This window comes from Eubalaena glacialis, chromosome 18 (assembly GCF_028564815.1).
Source record: "Eubalaena glacialis isolate mEubGla1 chromosome 18, mEubGla1.1.hap2.+ XY, whole genome shotgun sequence".
NCBI classification, from domain to species: domain Eukaryota; kingdom Metazoa; phylum Chordata; class Mammalia; order Artiodactyla; family Balaenidae; genus Eubalaena; species Eubalaena glacialis.
In genome coordinates, this window is record NC_083733.1 from 29,574,324 (window position 1) to 29,590,374 (window position 16,051).

Here is a 16,051-nt window from a genome sequence, read left to right on the forward strand (position 1 = left end):
CCCACTCAATCGTGACCTCCATACCAACGGTGCCACAAACACCCCACAAAGGCCTGCAAGTTTCACAACCTTCCTTAAAAGTACGGAATCAAGGATCTCGGTGTGCACACCAGGGGACTTACCCAAATGGCCCAGGTGTCTCGACTCTTCCAAAATCTGTTTCCTTTTCCTCCAAGAAGGTTCAAGTTGCAGGAGACCACGTCCTATCTGGGGAGAGAGACCGGAGTTCCCCAGAGTTAAAAGGGGCTCCGGCAGCTGCTTGGACAGTCCTTCACTCTCTTCCCGGAAGGGGGCCCTCTTGCCGGCATGGGCTCCAAGTGCAACCTGGGGCGGGGCGGGGGCGGGGGCGGGGGCGGGGGCGGGCCCCCGGCGGGCCCCCTCCCCTCCCCTCCCCTCCCCTCCCCTCCCCTCCCCTCCCCTCCCCTCCCCTCCCCTCCCCTCCCGCTCCGACAGTGTTCCATTGGACTTGGGTAGGGGATGAACACCACCCCACTGGGGAGCCGAGGTGCCTCTGGCTGGCTCAGCCAATTTGTAACCGAAAATTTGGTCCCTGTCCCCGATGCCAAATGAGAATAACGAGGGCAAGGTTTTGAGGATAAAGGAAAGAAGAATTTCTTAATGTGCCAGCAAATGAGGAGGGTAACAGACTAACATCTTGACAACTACCGTCCTACTCTCTGAAAGAGGGCAGGTCTATTTAAGGAGAATTTTGAGGGTAGGGATCGCAAGACTATGTGACTGAGACCTCGCTGGGCTGGAGCCGCTTCTTTTGATACTTCCGTGATTCATGGACATTGTGGTGGTCTGCCTCCGGTCAAGGCAGACCAGACTGACTGTTTTTCTGCTGACTGCTTGATCCTACACACCTGTGATTCAGGATAAAAAGAAATAGCCAAACAGGCTAGAGCCTATCAGCATAGTTAGCAGAGAGAAGCAGCATGTGTACATTATTTGAATTAATACATGAGTTAAAAGAGAAGGTCAGTTGTTAGAATTTTAACTCTATATTTGGCTACAAGCAGACATACCTGCCTGCTCAGCCAGTTAGAGGTGCCTCTGTAAATGCCACCCCAGGTCAGTCTGTCCTCACCTGCAAGACCTGCATCCCGAATCCCCATAACTTGAGGCCAAGGGAGTCATTGATCTCACCCCATAGGACAGAGAAACCCTTTATCTGTGGCCACTCAGACCATGGTGCTTTCCACAAGGGCCCCTACCATTGTCAGCAGATGATGGAATTCAGGTGAGGAAGCCACGAAAGGGAGGTAATGACCAGTGTCCTCCCAATATCCTCATCCTCTTCCTAAGATCCTCTTCCTGATTCTGTCCAGAGAAGCAATGTATCCAGTTACACAGTCTTTCTCCCACCCCAGACTCTCTTACAGCTAAAGTTGCCAGGTTACATGAATCTGGCCAATGAGATGTAGATGAACATCCAGGTAGGTTTCTAGGAAATCTACTCTTCTTCAGAGTCAAGAGGCACAGATTCAGCAGGCCTCTGCCCTTTGCTCTTTCTCTTTATTTCCCTTCTACCTGCCTGAAAGGTGGGCAAGATGTCGGCAGGTGGATTAGCCATTTTTCTCCATGACTGTGAGAACCGCATGCTGTAGATGGTAGAACAGGAAGCCAGAAGGAGTCCAAATCCTTGATGACTTTCTTAGGCATCACCAGAGGCATCCTGGGCTTCTGGGCATGTCCAGGAGGAGATCCTCACTAAAGTCCTTCTCCAGAACCGGGGACACCTCTCCCTTTTCTTCCTGCTGAAGAACAATCTTCTCTCTGACTCATTGCCTATTTGTTACAAGAAAATGAGAAAAACTCATTGTTAAGAGACCATGGTTAGATTTCAGTTACATGCAGCCACTTATCATCCTAATGCATATGAGTATAACATTTTTGCTTTTTGATAGTGAGTCCAGATGGACATAAGAACCAGACAGCATGGGATTGGGGTGTGTATGGAGAAAGCCAACAAAGATACTTTCCTTGAGATACAGGAAAGGTCTGTTCAAGATGAAATCTCTTACTTTGTGATCTAGGGCAAGTCATTTACTTCCTAGCATCATGTAGGCAAATTATATTTATATATAAATGTATATAGATTTAAGTGCATGCATATATGCATATATAACATGTGTATATAAAGTATGTATATGTGTACAAATTACAAATGTGTATACATATAAATAAATTTATTTTCATATCTAGTACTTATTTGTAATTGAAGAGGGTGTTGGAACTAGTTGAGGACCCATGCCCCTACCAGCTGGACCATGGTATGCCTGGATGGCTGGGGACCAAGGAATATGGCACATCAGAGTGGTTAGAAGCTCAGACTGTAGCCAGACTTCCTGGCTTCAAATCCCAGCCCCACCAGCTAGTGAGTTGTCTCTTCTCTCTGTGTCTCCATTTTCCCCACTTACAAATGGGGATAATAATACTACCTCATTGACTCATTAAGAGGATTCAAAGAGTTGCAATTTGTAAAGCACTGGGAATAGTAACTGCGGCAGGATAAGCTAATGTGCTTGTTAATTGAATGTCAGCCCAGTGCATTGGCCTTGTCCAAGGTGCTGATGCTCCTAAGGTCTCAGTCCTCCTGGGAACCATGGCCTGTGAGACCTGGATGGCCCCATTTTCTATTTTAACAAAACCAGGTCCTGCTTGTGCCGTGCTCCCTTCCAATCCCAAAACTCCGGTGGGGAACTCTATACATTCAATTGCTTACATAAAAATTCTAGTCTTGGCTCTGACACTCCCTGATTTGATTCTGCAGCTCACTTGAAATGTCAGAGTGGCAATGTCCTTATCTGTGAAGTGAGTTTGCCTCATTTATCGGCCCTGCCCTCTCACTCCTCTCCATTGATAGGTTATTGTTACCATCAAGTGACTGGAGATGGGAGTCAGGGGTCAATGGCAACTACCACGGAAGTCTGGGGTGCTGTGGTGCAAGAAAAGAAATGTAGCAAGAACCTGGGAATGGACTCAGGGTGGGCAGTAGGCAGGTGCCCTGTTGTTGGCCTGACCATGGCCTTCACGTCTGCCCCAGCTCACCGTTGCCAGAAGCTGGGTTTTTGCTTCAGGCCTCTCCTCTTCTGACTCCACATCTTCCTGTCCTAGGCTGAGACTCCGGACTGGAGCCTGAAGCTGCAGTAGGTGGGGTGGCTGCTCCCTCTATATTCTTTGCTGTAGAAACAATCAACCGTGGCTCAAGGGTATGTTCCGGCCTTCTCTGGGGACAGAGATGGTTTCCCTTGATTTCCTGCAGCCCAACCCCTTACCTTCATGCCTTGCTAGGGGCCCAGCTCAGCCCCTCCCAGGCCTGATGACAAGCCAGTAGCTAATAAGAAAGACATCAGAAGCCAATCACTTGCCAGCTCTTTCAGGAGCCTCTGGTTACCACACTTCTGTCTCCAGCTCTTCTGGGTCATAGCTGAGGTCAGGGCTTCCCTGAAACATGGCCCAGCTGAGGGAGCATCTCCCTTGCCAGCAGCCTAATGGGGACTGACAGCAGAGGGCTTGTGAGGCAGCCAGGTCCTGCAGGAGGTTGGCTGCTGCCTGGCAAGGCCTGTGGAGGCTGGTATTTCCGAAGCTGGAACTTCCTGCCCAGTGGTCACATGGACTCGGGCCCAAGGAGACTCAGATTTGGCTACTCAGACCCCAATTCAAACCTCTGGGGCAGTTTCCTAAGGAGGGGACAAGGGAACAGAGACATTGTTTCGGCTACATGAAAACACAGCAGTAGCTGGGCTGCCTTTGAAATGGGCAAAGATGGGTGAGAAGGAGAAGAAATAGATCATCATTATGTAACTGACATGTACTAAACATATAACAACGAGCTGTGTAAGCTAGCACTATTCTGAATCCAATATTAATATTTAATCCTATCTATGATCCCATGAGGTGGTGGGGTCATTGTCATTCCCATGGATCGATGATAAACTGAGGCAAAGGGAGGTTAAGTAACTTGCCCAAGTCTTCACACAGTTGAGTGATGGAACCAGGATTTGGATCCAGGCACTGTGGCCCCAGAGAGGTTGCTCTTAAGTGTTCATCATCTTATTTGATTCTGCCGACCCTCTTGGCAGTCTTATCTCCACTCTTCAGAAGCTAGAGAGACTCAGATTTTACATACCTTGTCCAAGATTCCACAGGAGTAAGTAGTAGAGCTGGTATTCAAACCCAGGTCTAACCTGACTCAAAACCTTTGTTCTTTTCACTAATCCAGGGCAAACCACAGACCTCAGGCCAAATCCAGCCCACTACCTGTCTTGTAAATAAAGCTACTTTTATGCTACAACAGGAGAGTTGAGTACTTCTGACAGAGACCTTTACAGAAAATGTTTGCTGAAACCTACACTAAAAAGGTAGAATGGGTGAAAAGCAGCAACTCCCATTTCTGTCTATCAGCAGCTGCCTAGAAAGGTAGTCATTCACAGTTTAGTGTGAATTCACCAATCACATCTGTGGTCGCTCCCTGAGAGTATATCACAGAGTCAAAAACAGAAGGGGGGACTTCCCTGGTGGTCCAGTGGTTAAGACTCCACCCTTCCACTGCAGGGGGCATGGGGTTCCATCCCAAGTCAGGGAACTAAGATCCTGTATGCCACACAGTGCGGCCAAAAAACCCCCCAAACAAACAAAAAACAGAAGGGACTTTACAGAATCACCTAATCCAACCTTTTCATTTTACCGATTGGAAAGCTAAGGTTTAATAACAGTTGCCAGGAAAACATGAGATATTGGATCTGGGGTGGATTAAAATGAAAAGTCAACATAATGCAGGGCGATGGAGATTTAGAAATGAACTCTGTTGTCATACTAATTTCATTTGGGGTGAGGACAGAGAGAGATGCCATGTACTATCGGAAGAAAGAGGCCCCCAAAGGTAATATATAGCTGTGAGTCTTCAACATTTGAGAATCTGATGAATGTATCAATTCTCTCTCCCAGAAACATAGACACAAACTCATGCACACAAAAATTTGCATTTCATTTCAGAAGGTTCTGATACTTCTGAAGCCTATCCATGAACACTGAGTGTTAATAACCCCTGACCCATTGCACAGATGAACAAATTGAGGCCTAGGGAGAGACTCCACATATCAGGGCCTTTTGGAAGGAGATAAAAATGAACCTCTATCTCTCCAAACATAGGACAGGAGTGCGATTAAAATTGGGACATTTCAAAAGCCCACCAGTTTCTTAAAGTGAAGCCCACCTGTGAGGCTTCTCCAACTACATTTGTCAGCCTAGGGGACAGAGTGGCAGCCAGCCCCCCAGAAGAGCTGCCCTTTCCCCCTCTGCCCCAGGCTCCCTCCTCTACTCCCGCAGGGCCCCTCATTAAATGTCTGCAGGCGTGAGGGGAGGGCTGGAAGCAATGTGGCTGCCTTTTGTTTGATTCATTATAATAAACCCTAACTCCAATTCTGGAGGTGAAATTTAAATGATCAGATGATAATACCCCCTCTGGGATGTCTGCCCAACTCCAATTCAACAAGCCAAACCCACCCTGACATCTTTGGCATAAATGTATTTGACTTTCCCAATGCTGCTGTGCAAGGTTGGGTTCATGGCTATCCAAAAAAAAAAAAAAAAAAATTCCATAAGCTCCAAATGGAAGGGAACTTAGAGGTATGCAACCCCCTCTCACAGCCCTACCTGACACTGAGTTCCCTCTACAACCTCCCTAAGAGACATCACTGGGGTGCTCACTACTTCCCGCACCATCCCATGCTCTGTTTGGCCTCAATTCAGCCCTCGGGCCCACCACCCACTCCCTGACAGCCTTTACATACTTGAAGACATAGACTGAATTGCTGGTTGTCAATACCTCCCTTATATTGGTGTCACTGTCTATCTGCTTACTTGCGTTAAAAATAACAATGTAAGGTCACACCTTCCCCAAACAATACAATATAGCACTAAGGCCCTAAGTGTTAGTGTATCCCTCTTCCCAGAAAACTGCACACAAGTGCTAAATTGCACATTCATTTCCATCCAACTGGAAGTTCTGATGCCCTTGAAATTCAGCCCTAGAAACGAAAAAGCAAAACTACTAACTTGGTATCCACTTTCTACTTAAATAAAAATGTGTCAATCTCAGAGCTAGGATTACAGATTTAACTCCCCCCCCAGTCTTCTGTTCCATAGGTTATCAAAAGAGTTGTTTGGGTGAAAGGTGGGCCACTATGACCAGAAGCTCTACTTTACTAGCTGGAGGCTGATCACAGAAGGCCCATTGGACTTAATTTGTAGCATTTTACCTTCACGCCAGAAAGAATTCCACTACCAGATACATGGCACAGGAAATATCCTTTATTATTCTGTACACTTAATTTTCCATGAAGAGAACAGCTTTTAAAATAAACGCACACCAGATATAGAAATCTGCATGACATTGGAACAGTCCATGACACAGGGCACCACTGGAAGAGTCCTTATTTACATAGAAGTGGAGAAACAGAGGGATGAGGGCGGGAACCCCAAAAGCAACTTCACATTCACCAGAATTTTGGTGACTTCTATGATCGCAGCTATAGCCATGCTGCACATCGCAGAGCTGTGGATTTTGGGACTCATAAGAGCATGACAACTTACCCTCAAATTCCGCAAAACAAAAGGGTTGGATTTATTTTTTAAAATACCAAGTGTTTCTGGCATCAGTTGAAGAAATACTGTCGAAAGAGGAACTACTGAATGTCCAGAAAAATCATAGTTCTGATATGTCTCTGCTCAGTAGTAGATAATTGGTCACTAGATCATTCTGGAAAGTCCTACAGTAAACCGTGTGCTTCCTTCATTGTAAATTTACAACAATAACATTGTTACGGAGACAGGAAATTTTTTTTTACTGGATGGGACCTTTGATCTCTGATCCAACCCTTGCTTTTACAGACAGAGAACTCTGAAGCCCACGGAGGTGCAGCCCCTCTCCCCAGGTGACCCAGTAAGACAGCCGCAGACCCAGGTCTGTGCAACTCTAAATGCTGTGCTGTTTCCCCCACGTCACACTCCCTCTCTGTTCTTCTCCCTTCCATGGCTTTCAAAGGAAATAAAGAAATGAAATGAGCTCAGTGGGCTTCTTACTAAGAAATGACATCTTTGGTAAGAATGTTCGGTCTCACATTAATGGGATCATTTGGCAAGAGACTGGCTCCCACCTGGGCCGGAACCCCTCTGAGAATTAAGGCAGCTTTGAGGACCTTTATTTGGCACGATATTTGGCAAGAGTTGGCAGGTCCCCTTCTCCTCTGTCTCATTCGCATCTAGAATGAAGACCGACTCACAGGTCGACACTAAATGTTATAATTAGACATTGAGTAGATGTTAACGGGATGGTATTAAACAGATATTTTTACACTTCATGGAAAATAATAATTCTTTAAAAAATCTGGTAAAGTATCAAAAGTGCTCTATACAGTACACACGAGCACCCTTATCCCGGATAACCTCTACTATCAAAAAAAAGGCCTCAAATAAGAAGTCAAACATTACTTATGATAAAGCCCATGCTCCCTCTCCATCAAGTGTGGGTGAAAGGTGAACCCAGAAGATCTGCCAGCACCTCCTCGAAAATGTCCATGGGTGTCCCGGGTCCCCCCATCTCCAGAGTCCCTCCCCAGGCTCGGGAGCCAACTTCCCCCACAAGGCAGCACCACTGGGTTGTTTGTTGTTGGTTCAGCTAGCACCGCATCTCTGATTCGCCTTCGGACAAATGTCTGGAGGCAGAAGGGCCACGTGCAGTTGGCAAAGAGCAAACGTCAGGCTCTCTCTGAAGGGTGCCCCTAATACACAGACTTTTCTGACTCATTTCTGCCAAGTAGACTCAGCTTTTCACAACCCGCTGTTCCCTAGAGTGACTATTTTCATCAAAGGAGAGCAGCTAAATCATTTCCTCTCTAGCAACCAGCTAGAGGAGAATAAATGACATCCCCCCACCCCCCTTCTTCCAACACATTGTTCTTTTGCTAAGAAATATGCCTTGGCCACTTGACTGGATGGATTTTTGTTTATGTTTAATGACAGCCCTGGGTGGGGTGAACCATATTGTGCTGGGAATTTCAAAGTGCTCTCAGCTGAGGGTCAGGGGCTCTGACTTGAGGGTCCAACTGGATCCCTTAGTAGCTGGGGAACCTTGAGCAAGAATGACTGAAATGCTGGACCTTGGTTTTCTCACCTGGAGAATGGGGACACAGAAGCCAGCCCTGCAGTACTTGCTGGGCGGATGGGAGTGAACGTGGATGAAAGTGCTTTGTTAAAAACAAACAAACAAACAAAAAAACTGTCACACATAGGGAGGAATTATCCTTCACGGGCGGATTCAGTCACTTGTGAGGCCAAATTCCATCAGTGACGGGTCACCTTGCTCTCATTCCCAGACCCCTACCTGTCTGTCCCACTCTGTTGGATGCTCCCAGGCCCCATCTTTTTCAGGGTCCAAGACACCTGCCACTTGGGCTGTCTCAGATTTTGAACTGAACTTTTTATATGGAAAGATCCAAAGTCTCCTGATTTTCCTACTTTTCTTTAAAGAATGACATAAGGACCCTGTCCCTGGGAGAAAACCACCTCCCTGCCCCCAGCCGGCCCATCTTCCACAGACTGCATGATCAATAGATTAGGTTCAGTGACACCCCACTTTCCCCAAAGCACCTTTTGGATGTGTGTCACCCTCTACTCCCAGTGGAAATGATGTGGCCATTTTTTTTGCCCAAGATTCTGCAACAGGGGCTCCCACAGTCAGGACGATAACCCACAACTCTAGATTGCCAATGAGAGTGTAAGAAACTCAGACCATAAATAGAAATTCCAAATGGATGCCACTGACTTACCAAACTACAAATCGCTTCTCTGAATGAGCTGAGACTAGCCACCAGCACCACCAGAGGGCACCACTTACAAGTTTGTATCAGAAATCAACCTGAAATTCTCTACAACCGCCAACCTGCTCCGTCAATCGAGACTATTCTCCCCTCAACCTGAGTGACCGGGGTGCTATATGCTTGGTTCCATGCTGCCCTCCACGGTGCAAAGTATGGCCCATGAAGAGAGACAAAGGGAGTTTTCAGGGCCCACTCCCCATCACTCGAGACTCCTGGGCTGGGCTGGGTGGGATTCCCGGGGACAGGCTTTGCAGGTGTCTGTGAACAATACAGAAACAGACAGCCTGTCGGCTGTGCCCTTGGACACCCACCTGGCCCCGTGAGGACAGCAGAGGATCCCGTAGCGGAGACACGCAGCTGGCCTTGCTGGGTTCCTGTCCTGAGTCCCCCCAGGAAGGTCTCAGGAGCCACAGGTAGGTTCCTGAGCTCCGTGCATCTGACAGAGCGAGACCCGCATGTGGTCTCTACAGGCTTGTCTGCTTCTTCTGCAGAAGCCACTCACTGTGACACCCATAGCTCTGGACCCTCTGAGCGCCAGCAACCAGAAGAATACTCCAGAACACACACAAATCAAACCCAGGTCAACCAGAGTGAAAACTAATCTATGAAGATTTCTGCTCACGATCCCCCAGAGCTTCTATCCACGGACTTCATAACAGCGACAAATATCCCCAAGCTCCCCAACCCAGGTCCAAGCAACAGAGCACTGACCGGGGCAGACGACAGAGGCAAGATCTCTGTACCTCCCAAACTCAGCTGGGCTTTTTATTTGTGTTTTGGTTTTACGGTGTCTGACCAAAAAGCAACATCCTCTGTCTGATTTGGTGGACTGAGGATTTCTTCTGCGGCCCAAAGTACCAGCAAACGAGGTGGGGAGTTCTGCCCGAGCCCGTGGACGTCAGGTCGGGCCGGCTCCCACACTGGGTGAGACTTCCTCAAAACTAAAGAGGTTCAACAGAAGTCATTTTTTCCTGTTCCCTCCTCTCCTCTTCTCCCACAAGGCTTACCAATCCAAGCTCACAGCCCTCAGGCCAGGTGAACAGAAGGTGAACGAAAACCAGGTCACTAAATCAGTTGTAACTTGGAAAAGAGGAAGAGGGGGGTCGGAGAGGAATCCCCAGACAGTGTCTGGGGTGGTAGGAAGCCTTTGACCTGAACGTTGGTGCAGCAGGGTTCCTCCTCGGGGTCAGATTCAGATGGCCAGCCAGTGTTCCAACTGCAGAGGAAGACAGCAAGGCTGTTAGGCCAGGGCCAGGGCGGGCAGGGACCGAGGGACAAGGGCCAGCTGAGAAGGGCAGTAAGACACATGGAAGGGCAGAAAACACAGCTGCTTCCTTCAAAGACCCAGAGAACACGCAGGCCAATCCCCTAATTGTCACTGGCACCCAGAAAGGGCAAAGGAGCCTTCACAAAGTCACACAGTAAGTCTGAAGCAGGGGGGGCTCACCGGGACCCTCCTGGCTCCCCCACCCCCATATCTTATAGGGGAGAAGGGTAGGACTCAGGTCAACACGTTACTGATGTACCTACAGCACTTCCTTCAAGATAAGAAATCCTCAGCCTAATTTGGGGATACTACGTGGTCACAACTCAAAGAGGGAGAACCGAGTTTAGGAAAGTCTGGGCATTTGGTATCTCAGGACCAAGGAGTGGAGGGACAGGCGAAAGCTGGTAGAAGGCAGAAGACAGGCCCCTCTCCTCCGTTCGTAACATCACACCCCCAGGGGCTATAGCCCACAGCTGCTCTGGGTTTTCTGGAGTGTGGTGTGTGGTCTTGCCTCCGATGGCACAGCAGGGAGCAGTAGGGCCCCCGCCACGTGGCCCCCATCAAAATGGTCCAAGCTGCACGTACTTGGAACTGCCTGACGTCCCTCTGGGCCACCAGGTGATGCTCGTTCTCTGGGGTGATGCCATAGGCCAGTCTCTGTGAAAGGATGGAGAAGGGGAGGAGGCCTCAGCTTGGCCCAGGACACCCTTCCAGCAGCCCAGAGGACACCACACATCAGGGCCACCTGCTATTTGGCCCTGAAGTCTCACATGGACAGCAGGAGAGGTTCGTACAGGACACTCCCCACCCTGGTTTGTGGAGCTGCTTGGTTCACTTTGAGACATTCATCCAGTGAATGTTTATTGAGTCAATGACTGTAGTCACACACTGGCCTAGGCCCTGGGGATCCAGAGCTGAAGGTCACCCACACATTCTGCTTTGGGGGAGCTTACAGCTCATGGAAGGGGCTGACACTGAACAGAAACACACACAGGCAATTTTACAACCACGATTGGAGTCAGTGCTGCAGAGGACAAGTTCAGAGCACAGTGAGAACTCAGTGATGGGACCTCAGCCCTGCCTGGGGATTGGGGCCGCCTCCTTGGGCTGTAGACACAGGGTGGACCCAGGGAATGCGTCTGGAATCAATGCCTGATCACTAGAGGGGGATCCCAAAGTGTGGAGAATAAAAAGCTCAAAGCAGGTCCTGGTTCCACGTCCGGGATGAGCTCACGGAACATGGGTCCTCCCAGTGACCCAGAGGCTCCTGGACTTTGGGATTTCATGGACAGAAAACACGTCACAAGGGGGAGGGGGCGGACACAGCCCTGCCTGGGACCCTCTGCCCTAAGTTCCTGTACAGCTCACTCCGTTACGTCCTCCTGTGTCTTTCTGTCCCCTCATGAGAACATGAGCTCCGGGGAGCGTGTCTAGGGCAGAGGATACTGCCTGCCCCGTACAGATTCTCAGTAAATATCTGTGAAGGGAGTGGATAAAGGAATGAAGGGATGAGATCTTTATAAATAAGGACACGAGGAAAAGACTATCACCATTATTTATAAAAGAAAGGGCATTTAACAACCAAAGTATAGGAAAGACATAATTTTAGTTAAAAGGCAGATCATGCGTATATGTATCTGCAATGTACACAGGTCAAAGAAGAAAATGTATTTTGGAAATCTCTGGTTTAGGCTGATCAGGTATCAGGTTCACAACAGAAGCAGGTGAAAGCCAAGATACAAGGTCACGGTGAGTTTGGATGGGGAGAGTGGGGGACATCTGGGGACATGACAAACCTTAGGAGGTGGGACACAGGAGTGGGCACAGTTAATGCAGATTAACTGCCCCTTAGGGGAATGGAGGGCTGAGCTCCTCACATAAACCACGGTAGGAACAGAGTGGGAGCACACAGTGCATATGACGTTCAACACGAGAGCAGGTGCCGCGTGGTGACCATCTACCGTGTGCCAGGCACTGTGCCAAGCACTTCCTTTCACCTTTCAAGGTCTGTATGATTACCCCAGGTCACAAATGTGGAACCTGAGGCTTGGGGGTAAATAACGTGGCCAATGTGGCAGGTCCGTCTGACTCTAGATTCCGTGTCCTTCTGTCTCCCTCTTTCACCCCAGCGGGAATGACTCAGGATGCCCCCTCCCGTGCTGTCCCCCACCCTCCCCCAGGCTCGGCCCAGAGCTCACCTCGAGAAGGGAGCCCCGCGTGCTGAGGAACTTGTAGACGACGTAGGCAGGCACCAGGACCATGGAGGAGCCCGCGATGCCCCACCCGACCCAGTTGGCCCAGAGTGGGAAGATGTAGTCATCGTAGGTGAGCGGCTTGAAATTGATGATGCTCACGACCACCACAAACTGGGGGGAAGGGACAGAAGGAAGAGGGAGAGAGACAAGGAGAGGGGAGAGAGAGGGAAGGAGGTGGGAGAGAGGGAGAGGTGCAGAGAGGGACCAGAGGGAAGTGAGGACCAGCGTGTGAGATGGATGCAGGAATGGAGAAGATAAGGAAGGGGGGAGATCGAGAGAGAAAGGAGGAAGAATCCAAGTAAGGAAGGATAACAAAAAGGAGACAAAGAAACAGGAGCAATACAAAGAGAAAAAGACTAGAAAGGTGACCTTGGAACTGAGTGGTGGCACAGACAGCCCCCGGCCCAGACCTGGCCCCAGGCTGGTGACCCCTCTCATGTGCAGCCTCCTGGGAATCAACAGGGCAGAGCATCCTGAGCATCTGTCTGCGTGACCAGGGCCCTGCATCCCAACCTCCTCCCCTTAGAAGCAAAGACCCCCACCCCCACCCTCACCCCAGACACACAGCACCCCTCACCCGAGGATGACCAACCACACACTACACACCAGGAGGAACGCAGGGCTGACAAACTTCCAGCAGAGTCTCCAGTACAGGCCCGGCTTGAATCCCATCATCTGCTGGATGTCGTTGCTGAACCTGTCCACACCTGCGCACACACAGGGCAGGCCCATCACAGCGGCCCCTGCAGAGCCTGGGGCCACCCCTGCTGCCTTCCCAAGAGGGTGTGTCCCCAGGTGGAGAGCAGAACAGTATCTCCTAAGACAGGGATACCCTGGCACTTAGGAGACCTGGGGACAGGCACTTGGCTGGTTCAGAACAGGGGAGAGAACACACTCAGGGGTAGCATCCCCTTGTAGGTGCCGCCCCAATTCCTTTTTCAGAGGGAAAACCAGGGCTCGGGGAGGGGAGGGGACTTGGCCCTGGTTACACAGACAGGGTGGCCTGACTCCAAAGCCCAGCTCTTTCCTCCCGCTCCCTCTCTCTTAAAACAATGATGGCTGTGTATATAGAGCTTTCCCCAACTTTAATCTGGTAGAAGAGACCAGACTCTTTCCAATGAGTAGAAAAGAGTGAGTGACACATGGGGAAAAAATGAACAATGACAACACATTTCACTTTCTACCATGTTCTCCCCATTCAGCTCTGGAATAAGGTTCCCAGAGAAGATAGAGGACACTCAGTTACATTTGAATTTCGGAGAGACAACAAAAGTCATTCTAGTTTAAGTAATTTCATGCAATATTTGGGACATATACTAAAAAAAATGATTCATTATCTGAAATTCAAGTTTAACTGGATGTGTTGTATCCCAGATTTGCTAAACCTGGCAACCCTACTCTAGAATGAATTACATGGCTTGAGGAGCAGCGGCTTCCTCTGAGTTCCTCTCTAACAGCTGACACTGATGCCTTTGGGGCCTTTGTGTCCTCCTTTTAAAGGGAGCTCATGCAAAGATGAGCTGAGGGCTGGGAGAGCTGCGTCCAATAAGCAACTCATTCAACTCTGGGATCAGCCAGTGACTGCCCTGGAAATGGAAAGCCCCTTTGCACCTCCAGGTGAAAAGGCTCCAGAAGCACACGGGGCCCGAGGCTTTGCCACACGCTCAGGACCCAGCACGTACCATAAAACCAGGAGACGCCTATGGCCTCCATGAGCACAGCAAACAGAATGGAGGTCCCCGCCGCAAACGTGTCCAGCAGGGTCAGCACGTATATTCCACCCTGGGGCATGGACAGAGAAAGCCTGAGGCCATGATGGATAGAAATGGCTATCAACTGTTACATCCATCAAAATTTAGCTGTCCCCTGTCCCGCTCACTCAGAACTCACACCCACCCCCAACACAGGTAATGGGGTTTCTGGTGCTACTGTGTTGCTGCTATGTATTCACTGGGTCTGAGGGTGGGGACTTCAGCCAGTAAAAAGCAAGATGGATTTTATCAATGAAAAAAAAAATGTTGCCTGCCATATCAGTAAACAAAGATGTTGCAGCCATCACATTATAGCCTCCGCTTTGAAGGTGAGCTCTGAGGGAATCCAGGATAGAAACAGGATGCCCGCCATCTAGCAGTCAGCAAAAAGCTCGGATACTGGCCCTAGATAGCTGAGGTCCATATCAAAGGAATGATTTCAGTGAGCCCAAACTCTTGCATCTTCCCATACACTGAAAAGCATGAAATTCCTTAACTTGAGATGTCTGGTTTTCTTTAGTCAACAGTAATCTTTTGATGTAACAACTACCTGATCTTTGCTGCAAAAACTCACGTATCCTGGCTCCTCCCTTACCTCTCTGGAGCAGTCCCTCAGAGCTATCTGAGATGCTGTGTCCCAGGCTTAAGTCCTCAGTTTTGTCCACCGAATAAAACATAATTCTCAGCTTTCAGGTTGTGCACTTTTTTCAGCTGGCAGTTTAAAATGGACTTTTGCTGCCCCCCCAAACCAACAAGCAGTTGAAAGATTTGTCTGGATATCCCCAGGCTCAGAAGGGACAGATAACAACGGGGTGTAACTCTAGGGGACTGGGCCATGGAGTTCAGGATACCAGGCACTGCCATGGTTCCCCTGAGTTCACCCTAGCCCTACCCCCCAGCTTCAAGTCTGGGAATATCTGGCTGGATTGAAATGCAGCCTCAGAAGCCCCAGGTGACCCAGAGCCCAGCCCCCCTCACCTTGGTTATGCAAAACAGGGCCAGAAGGAAGGTTCCAAAGGAGACACCAAATGTGAAGAGTTTCCGGTGTCGTTTCAGGACCTGGAAGTCGTCGGCCAGGCCCGTGATGACCGCCTCCATGCCTCCCATCTGAAGGGAACCAGGCAGGTTGGACACAGGGGTGAGTGAAAAATGTTGCCCAACATGTCAGCAAACAAAGGATGCTGCAGCCATCAAGCCATCAGCCACTACCGCTGCCCCCGCAAAGATGCACCTGAGGGGACTCAGGATGGGAAAGAAAGGATACTGGCCCTAGATAGCTCAGGTGCATATCAAAGGAATGATTTCAATGAGCCCAGACTCTTGCATCTTCCCATATATAGAAAAGCGCTCAATTCATTAACTTGAGATGTCTGGTTTTGCTTAATTAACAGTAATCTTTTGATGCTCTGACCACCTAGTCTTTGTTGCAAAACTCCTACATATCCTGGGTCCCCCCTGACCTCTTCAGAGCAGTCCCTCAGAGCGATCTGAGAGGCTGCCTCCCAGGCTTGAAGTCCCCAGAAAGTCTGCCAACTGAAACATAATTCTCAACTTCTAGGTTGTGCTTTTTTTTTTTTTTTTTTGGCTGCACCACGCGCATGCGGGATTGTTAGCTCCCCAACCAGGGAGTGAACCCGTGCCCCTGGCAGTGGAAGCTCGGAGTCTTAACCACTGGACCACCAGGGAAGTCCCAGGTTGTGCATTTTTTTTTTTCAGTCAACACAGGAGTGAGGGACTCTCCGAACCCCAGTCTCAGGCCTCCCGGCTCCCTTGGACCTCCCGCAGCCCTGGACTCATGCACCCTGGCGGCTGCCTTGCTTCTCTAGAGAAATCAGCAGGTCCTCCCTTCTCCCCATCCTCTCACCCCACTTCTGCCCTGTTCTCAACCAACCT

At 49.5% G+C, this 16,051-nt stretch overlaps 2 protein-coding genes across 2 annotated transcripts in view; both read right to left on the reverse strand.

Moving 5' to 3' along the window:
- Nucleotides 1–298, reverse strand: part of CES1 (carboxylesterase 1) — a 67,156-nt gene extending 66,858 nt beyond the window's left edge. Inside the window, exon 1 of the mRNA XM_061174480.1 lies at nucleotides 123–298. The gene's annotated coding sequence lies outside the window, so the exon portion shown is untranslated. The remainder of the gene's footprint in view (nucleotides 1–122) is intronic.
- Nucleotides 299–10,077: 9,779 nt separating this feature from the next.
- SLC6A2 (solute carrier family 6 member 2) overlaps nucleotides 10,078–16,051 on the reverse strand; it is a 37,362-nt gene continuing 31,388 nt past the window's right edge. Inside the window, exons 9-14 of the mRNA XM_061172845.1 lie at nucleotides 15,137–15,265; nucleotides 14,090–14,189; nucleotides 13,014–13,114; nucleotides 12,351–12,518; nucleotides 10,738–10,809; nucleotides 10,078–10,101 (exon numbers count right to left, since the gene is read on the reverse strand). Coding sequence (XP_061028828.1) covers nucleotides 10,078–10,101; nucleotides 10,738–10,809; nucleotides 12,351–12,518; nucleotides 13,014–13,114; nucleotides 14,090–14,189; nucleotides 15,137–15,265 — 594 coding nt within the window. The remainder of the gene's footprint in view (nucleotides 10,102–10,737; nucleotides 10,810–12,350; nucleotides 12,519–13,013; nucleotides 13,115–14,089; nucleotides 14,190–15,136; nucleotides 15,266–16,051) is intronic.